At 35.5% G+C, this 13,181-nt stretch overlaps 1 protein-coding gene across 1 annotated transcript in view; it reads left to right on the top strand.

Moving 5' to 3' along the window:
* eIF2A (eukaryotic translation initiation factor 2A) overlaps window positions 1–13,181 on the top strand; it is a 197,525-nt gene that overhangs the window by 132,580 nt on the left and 51,764 nt on the right. The window contains exon 13 of the mRNA XM_090372166.1: window positions 7,002–7,165. Within this exon, the coding sequence (XP_090228292.1) occupies window positions 7,002–7,165 (164 nt within the window). The remainder of the gene's footprint in view (window positions 1–7,001; window positions 7,166–13,181) is intronic.

Here is a 13,181-nt window from a genome sequence, read left to right as displayed (position 1 = left end):
CTGGCTTAGATTTTATGGCTCCCAAAAATTTCTCCAGCATAGAGTTAGCAGAATTCCAGCATTAGCTGTAGAAGAATTAGGGAAATGCTTCCTCAATTCTGTCTACAAATGCAAAATAAGCATAATTTCATAACATACTTTTATGTGAAAGCATTAAACACTTACTAAAAATAACAAAAACCTGAGAATATCTAATCGCCACTTAACTTCTGAAATTTTGAGGAATTGCAACACTGCCCTATATAATCAGAATCTGTCTGTTCCTTGTTGGAAATAATTACAGATGCTGCTCAGACTGTTTCTGGGTACTGTTTGTATCCCTTCATCAGGAACTGGGTTACTATCTCTACAATAACATCAACTTGCACACATAAGAACAAAAAATGCTAAAGGAACAACTTAGAATTTTCACCTCCACCTTCAGTGAACTAATTTTTTTGCTTTTTCTTTCATACCATCTACATTCAACCTTCACTTGCATTTTCTGAGAATTACAACTTGCTAAGGTCAGCAAGTTTCTTTTAGCTTTTCCCATCCCCTGTTTAGAGTACAATATGTTTCAGTAACATTTTTATTTGGGATGGGATAATAATTAAAAGGGATTTGGGGGAGGGAGAAAACAATGAAAATACAGATAATTCCTTTCTTGTTATGATCACATGCTGCACTGTTATTAACAGCATATACTAATACTCAATTAATCACTTTGTCACATGCATTAAACTTTGTTGTATTTGTTATTTATTTTCTCCAGTGAGAGTGTATTACAGGAATACCTCGCATAGCGTGGTTTACAAATTGAAAAAAAATTAACACATTACATACCAATACATTTGATATGTATGTATGTATTATAATGCCAGCATGTAGGCCAATGCGTTACGGATTCAAGGGCGGTGAGGTTGTTCACTGTGCGTAAGCTGTACAAATATTTTTCACTGTGTATTTTTATTAAAGATTATTTTTTTAAAAATGTTACACCTTTTATACACAAATATGAGTTAAAAGAAGAAATGTAATGGCGCTGAGAGTTCTTCTAGATCCAAACATCGAACAAGGTGTGAAACTAAGGCAGGTGTTGCAAAATGACATTCATGTTATAAAGAGATGTCTGCAGATAAAAAGAAGAAAAACTGTGCAAACTAAGTTGATCAGTTATTTTTTCAAAATAAAAATACAGTGCATACTTCACTTATATTCTTTTAGTATGTACATACTGCAATAAAATCATTTGTACTGTACTTAATAGTATTTTTCATTTTTATCATTTTAATTTCTTTTTTTTGCAAAAACTTCGTGTGCATCAATTTATGGTAAACAAACACACATATTTTTGCAACTCAACCCATATAATCAAATTGTCGGAACACATTACATTAAAATACATACTAATAATACCTCGATCAGTGTGGTATTTTTTTGGCACGAATTAACCGCACTATGCGAGGTATTCCTGTATTCTAATTTTTGCACTTTTGATATCTTGAATGTGTGCTAAAATTTAGATCATTTAGTGATTATGGATCATCGGTCAATAAACAAACATTTGCCTGCTGCCCGCCTCGGTGTGTTCCATCAACCATTGGAAGAAGATGTGTTTGTCTCCTGCTAATAAAGTCAATGCAGATTTCCATTTAAAAATTCAAATTTTTAAATGAGCCAGATGAAAATGTTACTGCGAAGGAGATAATGGTAAAAGAATTAGATGAAATCTTTCATATCGCATAGAACCTCAAACAAAAGGTTTGATATTCTCTGCGATATTTATTTCGGCAGGGCCCAGAGAAGATTGTTGTCGACTATCGGAAATTGATTGATGAAAAGAAAAAGTCAACACTGTTCAAATATTTCCGCAACAGTAATTTCTTCATTGTGTATTTTATGTCAGAGGTTCCCAAAGTTTCTCGGTTCACGGAGCTGTTAATGTCTCAATAATTTTTTCAAGGTGCACCCAGACCAAAAGAAATACCTAACAGTTTCATTTAGTAGTTAGGTCCAAACAACTTAATAAGAAATGCTGAAACTGTGAACTACCTCGAGCTAGTAGTTCGTGCGGTGTCCGACAGATGTCGAATATCGCTGTTTCCCTCGAAAATTTAAAATATTCTGCGGCGCACAGTTTAAGAACCGCTGTTTTATGCAATAAACATTTAATTCCATAATTATTTTCATTATCTTTTACATTATATACAGTTAAAAAGTTATTTAAAAGGTATTTTTAAAATTCTTTATGGACATTCCAGAAGGTCAAGGACCAATTATAATTTTTCCTATTGGTTATGATATTCGATTAACGCGTTTCCATTTTGCGCGATGCGCTCGAAGGACGAATTAATCTCGTTAATCGAGGCGCACCTGTATGTATGTATGTGTGTGTGTATATATATATATATATATATATGTATGTATGTGTGTGTGTATATATATATATATATATATATGTATGTATGTATGTGTATATATGTATACAGGGTGTCTCAAAAATATTGGTACAAACGTTTAGGGGAGGTAGGTAACATCTAAAGGAATGTGAATCGCATAGGAACCCATTACCGGAAACGTCACGGGAAAGTAGTAGCAGAGCCTCACAAGAAGCAGAAATGACACAAGACAGTAATTAGTGACAAACATTTATTTGACATCATATTAACAATGGAGTACGAGATGGATGCATTTCATGATATTACAACAGATGCTCGAAGGTTCCACCATGAGATGCGATGCATGCATGACACCGATGCAGCATGGATTGGCGGACACGGTCGAACATACCCGGAGTTTCTTTGACAGTAGCAGCAGTGCAGACGAGTCTCGCCACGAGATCCATTTCCGTCTCCACAGGCGGTTCATACACGATAGATTTGAGGGGCCCCCACAGAAAGAAATCAAGGCTTGATAAATCAGGTGAGTGTGGGGGAACCCAGGCAACGGGTTCACCATGGCCAATCCATCGACGCCCAAAACACCTGTTCAAATAGTCACGAACACAAATTCCATAATGAGCAGGCGCCCCGTCATGTTGAAACCAAATGTTGCATCTCATTTGCTGGAACATCGTCAAGTAACCCTGGTAGAACTTGTTCAAGAAAGATCCGATATTTAGCGGAGTTCATGCGGGAATGGTAACAGGTATGGGTGGACTAAGCAGTCACCGACCATACCTGCCCACACATTTATTGCGAAGCGATGTTGTGCCGCATGGGGGCGCACACCGTGTGGGCCCTCTGCTAATCCATACACTAGGTGCATGTCTGCCAGCTCACAGTTCATATATCGATGAATGCTCTTCGTGCGGCGACTACTGCTTGAATGAGTAAACCAGAAATTTTCCCTCTCGCAAACTGATGAACACCGTCATGTACCGACTTACAGTGACGTTTCTGGTTATGGGTTCCTATGCGATTCACATTCCTTTAGATGTTACCTACCTCCCCCAAACGTTTGTACCAATATTTTTGAGACACCCTGTATATATGTATGTGTATATATATGTGTGTGTATATGTGTATATAAATGTGTGTATGTATATGGAATCGGTGAGGATATGTTACTAAATAATGTTACTTATATGTTACTTACTTAGTAACATATGTTACTAAGTAAGGATATGTTACTAAATAAGCTACTTATTAAGGAATGCTTTGAATATTAAGGTTTCAAATTCTCTTTCAGTTATAGGATATTTCATTATACAGGCAGTTTTCTGTTTAAGAAATCTTGGTATATAGATCATGAGTTATACAAAATACTATGGCAGCTATTTCCTGAAGGCACATTCAAAAAAATACATTTACAGCAGACTCTCGATTTACCAGGATCAGATTAACCAGGACACTTCAAGACTCCAAATTAAAAGAAAAAAAAAAATCAACCAGAAATCATAAAATTCAAGTAATAACTAGAATTGGCCTAAACAAATATTTTGCAAGTCACAAATAAGCGACAAGAGAAAGACAAATGTTTAGTTTGTTTTAGTGCTCGCGTTGATTGTTTCATTATTTATGTCAGGGATGTCGACATTTTTTTTATAGTAAATTTTTTTTTTTCTTTAGAAATCGCGAAAATGATGGGTAAACACAAAAGAGTTGCAGTTTCAGTTAAACAAAGACTTCAAATAATTCAAAAGTTTGAAAATGATGCATCCATTAAATCTCTAATGAACCATTATAATGTTGTTGACCAAACCATACGTGAAATTGTAAAAAATAAAGGGAAGCTATTAGATTTAAATTCGACATCGAAAAAAAAAAAATAAAGGGAAGTATCGTATTGGACACAAGAGTAGTACGTGGTAAGTGTTTTTATCTATTGCCATATTTTTTACGTCGGTTGCTGAACATTTTTCGATTAGGTAAGTCCCTGCCTTACACAACTACGGATTTATGTAAATTTGTTTTCACTCAATTTTTTTAATTATTTATTTTTTTTTAGGATTGTAAAATTTAAAACAAAAAAAATAAAATAAAATAAGCAATCAATAACGAAGATCACGGCATGCACAAATTGCATAAGTTAGATTGGAGTAACAAGCAAAAAAATAGGAAAGAAGAGAAGATTCTTACAATTATTTGTTTTTTTTATATATGACTGAAGATTTTAGTGAAGGGGACATACACTTCACCATAATAACATAAAAACCAACAGAATTCCAGCTGTTGGTATCGTCACAAATGCAATAAGATTGAGTTTACTACCTGTTTATAATAGATTGCGTTAACAGAAAAGCCCACTAAAACGGAAAGTGCAAATTGTTTTTTGGTGATCTCCAGAATGTGCTTTAGTAAAATGCGAGCACGTACGGGGTGATAATAGTGAGTTTTCGCCTTAACCCTGTAAAGTTCTTTCCAGAAAATTTTATTTTGGCCATTATCATGGTGCTGACTAAGAGAATAAGTGACAGTGACAATGGTACTAGTAAATCTACCAAGAAAAGAAAAGCGATCGATTCGGATCAGAAAATTAAACTAATAAGGATGTATGAAAATGGTCAACCATTAACAAGTATCGCGCTGAATTCAGATTTGTCAATAATAATATAGTAGCAATATGTTATTAGTCATTCCCGAGTTACGTAAAACTCGACGAAGTAAGAAGGCCTGGAACGTATCTCTTATGTATGTCGGGGACTTCTCTATTTTTGGAGAGGCACCTCCATAGCCAGGTGGACAGGAGCAGCAGTGCGTAGCACACGCTTCTTGATTAGACCCGGGTTAGAGCCAGTGACCACCAAATACGGAGGATGCAGAAAGGTCAGGGAATGACCACCGCATATTCCCGGAGCAATATGGCCTTAGTTGCTAATGCTCCTAAAAACCAAACAAACAAACAAACTCTGTATTTTTGGATTAACTGGGAAATCGATTATCCGGGATTTGTTTTTTACCATCTATCCCAGAAAAATCGAGAGTCTATTGTATATACAGTCGATTCCGGTTATTTGGGACTAGTGCATTTTGGCCCGATTAAGCGGCTGCCCCGGTTATCCGAAGTTTCGTGTAAATAGTTAAAAATACGATGCTCCCCCCTTTACAATTGGTTCACTGTACAATCAATTCACGTTAGGATGGAGTCACCATTGCAAAGTACCGTTCACTATATGATGTGTAATAAGCGCCGGTCATTGTGATCATGTTTGTGAATTGAATTTTAATTCAATTAAACAGCGATTCTAATTAGCGAAAATAGGAGGAATATTATCCACAGGCTATAAAAGTAAAGATATATTAAGTACAAATTTACCCTTTATTACCTTACCAATTAAAAAATTAAATGATACGTGAAATTCTTAAGAATATACGTGATAATCAGAAGAATTAATAAGTACTGTAATAATGTGTACATACTAACTAAACTAGTTGACATTTCTGTTCACTGTCATTTGTGGGGTGGGGGTTAAAATTTAAAACAGTAAAAAGATAAGCAATCAATAAACAAAGAACATGGCAAACACAAATTGCTAGTAACACGATACGTGCAAGTGAGAACGGAGTAACAAATTGCGAAGCTCTAAAAATAGGAATGAAGAAAAGATTCTGAAAATTCTTTTTTTTTATATGATTGAAGATTCGATAGAAGTGTAAACACATTTTACCATAATCACCAACAGAATTCCAGCTGTCGGTATTATGGCAAATTCAATAAGATCGAGTTTACTATCAGTTTATGATAGATTTCACTAAAACAAAAGCCCAAAAAACAGGTGAATGCTAACTGTTTTTATTATTTTATGGTTGTGACCTCCAGAAATCCGACTGAACTACGTGGTACTGTCGGAGACAATCATAGGGCAATCTTCGGTGCTGTGGTCTCTTGCCCCGATTAAACGGCATTTTGTCCCGATTAAGCGAAGTAAACCCTGGCTATTTTCTCGATTGGGTTCTGTTTTTTAAGATTTGCCCCAAATAAACGGCTGCCCCGATTAACCGGTGGCCCAAATAACCGGAATCCACTGTATATATGTATGTGTGTGTGTATATATATATATATATATATATATATATATATATATATATATATTTTTTTTTTTTTTTATGTATGTATAGAGATTTATTTATCTGTTGGAGGTAGGCTTGTGGTGTGGTAGGGTGCACCATACCCATAAAGATTGTTATTATTAGCAGTATGGTGCAAGGAAGCCTGAGGCTTATGCTGCACCAACCAAAAAACATTTCTGAGTTAGCCTGAGAGAGAGAGAGAGAGAGAGAGAGAGAGAGAGAGAAGGAAATCACCAAGAAAGAGAAGAATGATGATATCTCGCTCAGGGCCCTGGGTGTACAGAGCCCATCACTAGACCACATGATGATTCCTTTGGACTGGAGAAGTGCAAATGTCTCGCCATTCATAAGGGAAGAGGTGAGTTGAAGATGAGTAACTAGACCAGTGACTTTGACTTCTGTGGTGAGTCAAAGGAGGCCGATGGAATTGGTGAGTAAGGATACATTACTAAATATGTTACTTATTAATGAATGCTTAGAATATTAAGGTTTCAAATTCTCTTTCAGTTATAGGATATGGCATTATACAGGCAGTTTGCTGTTTAAGAAATCTTGGCATATAGATCATGAGTTATATGAAATACTATGGCAGCCATTTCCTGAAGGCACATTCAAAGAAAAGCCCATTCGGTACACTGCTGTACCAGGTATCCAATCAGCAGAACCTCAAGGTACACAACAAAAAAGATGTCTAAAATATTTGTGGTTATATATCTTTTAATATCTATGCAAAAGTATTCCTTAAAAAAAAAAGGCTTTTCTAAGATATACAAGGTGTGGTTGTTAAATGAAGAGACCATTGCAATAAAATAAATATCATGATATACCTTACAAGTTATACCCTTCAGACTAATTTCTTTGGGCTTGCACACACTGCTCCATACATTTATTCCAAGTTCAGAAATATTTATGGAAGTGATCTGCTGTGAGCCCTTTTAACACTTTGGTCATTTTTTCCTGAATGTCTTCGGTGGACTGAAAATGGGTTCCCTTAAGTATACTTTTCAGTTTTGGGAAGAGAAAAAAAAAAAAATAAGGGGCTAGGTCTGGCGAGTAGGGTGCATGTTCACCCACATGGTATGTTTTTCTCCAGAAACTGGTGAACAGAGAGCACATTGTGTGTTGGGGCATTGTCTTGACAGAGCATCCAACCATCCTTCCATGTTCAGGTCTCTTCCTTTGAATTGTTTCATGCAGCCTTGTCAGAACTTCAGTGTAGAATGTTTGATTGATTGTCTGATTTGGTAGAACATATTCAGCCATAATAATTCTTTTAATATTGAAGTAAACAAGAAGCATAGTTTTCATTTTTGATTTTGACATTCTTACTTTTTTGGGAGGGGGGTTTTGTCTTCCATTGCATTGACTGCCTTTTATTTTCTGGGTCATACTTGGAACAGCCAACATTCATCACAAGTAATTGCAGAACTCAAATTTTTTTTCAAAACTTCTTTATAAACTTGGGGTCTCTTCATTCTTTGATCTTTGTTCAAAATTTTTGGCAACATCTTGGCGCACACTTTTCTTGTGCCTAACTTTTCGGTTAGTGTTTTCTTTAATTTTGCTACAAAAATTTGAGGTTAATTCATTGTCTAATTCTTTTATCTTTAATTTTTCCAGCAAACTGCAAAAACACAAAGTAATGAAAACCTGTCTCATTGCAAAGTGAATGAGTATGTTGGAATGTGACTTGACAGACAATTAGGGAAAGGTTCAGAGTCAACTGCTGTGTCTTTGTCTCACAGGTAGTGCTTGGTGTGTAGCACTGCATGTGCAGTCTTGTTATTTAATAGCCACACCTCATATTTTTTCTGATTATGCCAGTTATAGTTTTATCGATTTATTGGTATGTTGCATATATTTAAATTTAGCTGAGAAGTTCATAAATTTGCCTGTATTAAGGAAAAAGGATATTTTTTTTCTAATGTGTAAGTTTTTGTAATTACATTAAGAAAACTAGGCTATGTAAAAAAAAAAAAAAAAAACTTTCAAAATTCATGCCTGACTGAATGGTGACTGTTTAGTGACAAATTAGCAGGCTGACTGGTCACCCTGCTAATTTTCCACTTTCACTTGAGTCGGTTGAATTGAATTTTAAGAGTCTGGTCATTCTGTGGCAACCATTTCCTCTGCTGTGTCTTCATGATCGTGGGGTTTTACTAACTCTGAATGTGCCCTCATACGCAAAGTCTAAATCCACTACACCAAGGAACTTGGTATGCTGAGGTTGAGAATCGAGGTGTGGCATCCACACCATACAGAGAAATGCCCAACCCTCTGTGTCACAACAATAATGATAGATGAAATGTAATTTTTGAGAAATACGTGTGAAAGAACTTTGTTCCAAAGAACAAAGTAGAAGGGATAAATGAGGAAGAGAAAAAAGTTAGTTCTGTGAGTTTGAAGTTAGATAATGAATGGATGTTGACCAGTGGAGACAAGTATTTGGACTGGTTTGCAAGAGAGGTGGACATATATATATCAGTTCAGAAGAAGTGACTGTGGAAATGACTACAGAAAAGGCAGGCAACATGGTGGAGAGAGCTTGTAAGAGCCATTAATTAACCTGACTTCCCTTTGAATATAGTCTTAGAAGTTTAAGAGAGGTTTTGAGGGAAACACGCCAGATGTGTAAACAATATAGAAAAGAAATAGAAAGTTGGGCTGAGAAGTGGCAAATGAAGTTCAACATTGAAAAATGCAAAGTACTCTGCATGGGTAGAAGTAACCCAGAGAAACGTACCAACCGTGTGGTATGTTTGATCGCTGGAACAAACTTCCATCTGTCGTGGAAGTTGATAGCTTAAATAAATTCAAGGAAGAACTGGACAAACTTTTGGAGCAAATGCATGAATTTTTTTTTTTTTTGGCAATTCTGTATAAGCTTGCTTTCTTGCATCATATGCCTCTACTAATGCTAGTCTTCCATAGTAGGGCAAATTTAATATTTGTACAGTCAGCAGCTGTTTAGAAGAAAAGTAAAGGTGAAAGCAAAAAGAAAAACATTTTTGATGCAGGAGAGGCAAAATTTGTGATGTGCTGGTGCCAACAGAGGTTAGAAGTCATGATTTTGTCTGTATATCTGAGTCTTATTGAAGATGAGCATGGCAGCAGTAGACTTTTTCTGCAAAAAATAAGATGGCTGAGTTTTAAAGGAATTGAATTTAACTGTTTCCTGAGCAGACTAGTCTCGGGTTACTAGTCAGGTTATATACACGTTACTATTATAGGTTCTAATACAAAGATCCTATCTGCCTCATTAAAATAGGTTTTTACAATCATACAAAATGTAACACTCATAATTTTGAGTCTTTGCCAATATGAGACTCTGTGACAACAGATATAATCCTTTAGGTAGATTTATCTGGGAGTGGTTTTTATTTCTGCTATAGGGATGGAATGTCAGATTTGTATCTCTTTCTCATGTATGTGAGTATAAAGCATATGGCCCTTTCAGATGGTGACTGTTTAGGAAAGAAATTAATACTTAATATATAACATGCAAACTACAATTTGGGCTGGCCAAGCAGTTTTCGTTGTTTATAGTTTTGAATTGAAATAATAATATCCATTTATTTTCTCAAGTCAAATACACATCCATGAGAAACAGAGAAAGCCTTGATACAGCTTCAGACAGAGTCAAAATATTAAAGTTTAAAATAACAAGATACAGTGCAAAGAGTAAGATTATTAATTAGTAATAAATAATAAAAAATTAATATCATGAAATAAATTACCTCCAATTTTGGTAATAAAAATTAAGATATATTGGCTTAATGCACTATAAACCAATAGAAGAAAAAATTTAAATGAATATGGATATGTTTGGTAAGCAGATGGATTTAAAGTGTTCAGAATTATGAAACTTTTTCTTCTTCTTGATGCTGTATTTTCTGGTTTCAAAACAGCAAGGCGTCTCCGTAGCCAGGTGGGCAGGAGCAGCAGTGCGTAGCACACGCTTCTTGAATAGACCGGGGTTGAGCCCGTGACCACCAAATACGGAGGATGCGGAAAGGTCAGGGAATGACCACCGCATATCCCCGGAGCACTGTGGCCTTAGTTGCTAATGCTCCTAAAAACCAAATAACAACAAACAATCAAAACAGCAAAATCATGATATATTCCAAAGTACAAAGAAACTGGTTAAATTTGATATCATGAAATCATGGGCAGGAGCAGCAGTGTGTAGCACATGCTTCTTGAATAGACCGGGGTTCAAGCCCGTGACCACCAAAAAGGAGGATGCGGAAAGGTCAGAGAATGACCACCGCATATCCCCGGAGCAATGTGGCCTTAGTTGCTAATGCTCCTAAAAACCAAATAACAACAAACAATCAAAACAGCAAAACCCTGATATATTGCAAAGTACAAAGGAACTGGTTAAATTTGATGATGACAGTAAAACAGTCTTTATACATAGATGCAGTTTATGAAGAATTGGTTGTCACTTGAAGGTATTAATGTCACTTGAAGGTATTAAACTTGAAAGTATTAATGTCACTTGAAGGTATGTCACTTTAAGTTATTAAACTTGAAGGTTTATCTTCACTGGTATTAAATATGAAATTTCAGTATTAACTGAAACTTTGAATAACGTGGCCTTACCTTGTTTTCTTGTCAAAGCCTTCATCAGTGGTTATAATCACAAAATAAGATTAATTCAAAACACTTCTTGCATTTGTTCAATAACACATTACTGAAGCAACTGTCAAAAGAAGTAATGAAGTAGTATAGTTGCCCACAAGTCAGAATTAAGGTTTCTGATTGGGCCAGTTTTTGCAAACGTGCAGATTTGCTGAAAAGTTGCAAGAAATCAGGGCTGATTGAAAGGAAAGTTCTCTTGCTATACACTAGTAGCTTCCCTTTTCATCACAATCCTGACTTACTGTTAAGGTTTGGGTGAAATGAGGTTGTGTTGTATTGTTGCAATGCTTTTATGGTGGAGTGTTGACTACTGACTGGGGCTGTTAACCCTCTCCTGTTGGAAATGCATATATAATGGCATTATTCAGAAATGTATGATTATAAGTTACTGAACATATAACATGGAGAGTACCCCATTGGGATTAATGGTGAATCTTTGGCCTACACTTGTGTTTTTCATGAAATCTGTATACAGTTGCTATCAAAATAGCATGCTATAATAATATGCAGCATTTTTATTTTTATTAACCATCGGCTAGGTGTGTAAAACAGAAATAAACCTCAATAAAATACAAATGCTGCATCAATAATTCAGCATTGCAGCAAAATCTTAACTCTGAACTTATTAAAACCCATTTACTTTCCAGAAATTTACATTGACAGTAATAAATTCTTTTAAAATATGGTAATACCGCTCATAGTTGGAGTCCAGCCATAATGACATTTTTATAGCTTCTGACTTTGGTTGCATCTTTCAGAGTTGTGTGATTTTGTTCTAGTGAAGGACCAGTCATGCAGAAGCTTTACAGAAATCTTCCAGAGAATTTCTTCACTCTTTGGAATTTTTGGAACTCAACTTTAGGCTGAACGCATCAGTTTTAATAAAACCGGACTTGGTTCCTTATTATTCATTCTTTGTAACTTGGGAGATTATTATATTTTATTTTTGCATTGGTATGTTTAAAAATGAAAAAATTAATTATTAATTAAATTTTATGGAATTATACAGAAACGGCAATGTAACTCTGGAAAATTTTTCTGGTGTACATTTCTTTTTTGCATCATATTGGCAACATTATTCTTAAACTTTACAGAATAATAGTGTTAGTGAAGCTAAGCTGATTTTCCACGTACAATAGGATATTTATAAAGGAGCTTTATAGTGTCCATGGTTTATAAGTTTTTGTAATCATAGTGCATTGAAATATAAGTACAGACTTCAAGTTTGACACTATTTAATTTCACTGCCACCCTTTAATGGCATTGTTGTTATTAATACCAAAATGGGGAATTCTACTAGCACATAGAAAGCTAAGTGCACTTAGATAACTGTAGGTTGGAAATGAAGCTGAGTATCCATGGAATTTCTGTGACATTAACATTGGCAGTCATTTTGAGTTAAACTGGTGTCATCAAATTTCAGTTATTATTTTCAATTAGGTGGCACCTACATAATACTATTTTAGTGGAACTGACACCCACACAAAGATAATATTGCTATGTAACAACCCAAGGCAAATTTGGGTTGTTACATAGCATTATTTACTTAGCTTTATATCTTACTATTGCAGATATAAAGCTAACTAAAAGTATGAAGTGTGCAAAAGTATGTAGATAGGCTGCAAAACATGGATTAACTGATGATTTTGACCATAATGTGGGGACTGTCACTCAGCAAACCATCTATGACAAATTTTGGGGAAACATTTTGGGAAAATAAATTGTCCACCTGAGCATGTGTGTGATACCCTAGGTATCACACATATGTTCAGGTGGACAATTTATTAGATAGCAATGCTAGTTAGTCCTCCTAAAGAAATCAAACTGTGATATGCCATTATCATAGGTCAGTAACCATTGTGCATTTCTGATAATTACTTACTGTACATTTGGATGAGTAAGATGACCCACCTGGTGCCTCCGTAGCCAGGTGGGCAGGAGCAGCAGTGCGTAGCATATACTTCTTGATTAGACCGGGATTCGAGCCCTTGACCACCAAATACAGAGGATGCAGAAAGGTCAGGGAATGACCACTGCATATCC

The sequence above is a fragment of the Mastigoproctus giganteus genome, chromosome 1 (genome assembly GCF_048544385.1).
Source record: "Mastigoproctus giganteus isolate SK-2022 chromosome 1, ASM4854438v1, whole genome shotgun sequence".
Lineage (NCBI taxonomy): Eukaryota > Metazoa > Arthropoda > Arachnida > Uropygi > Thelyphonidae > Mastigoproctus > Mastigoproctus giganteus.
The sequence above is the reverse complement of the archived record's forward strand: the minus strand, read 5'-3'. Positions and strand labels throughout refer to the sequence as shown.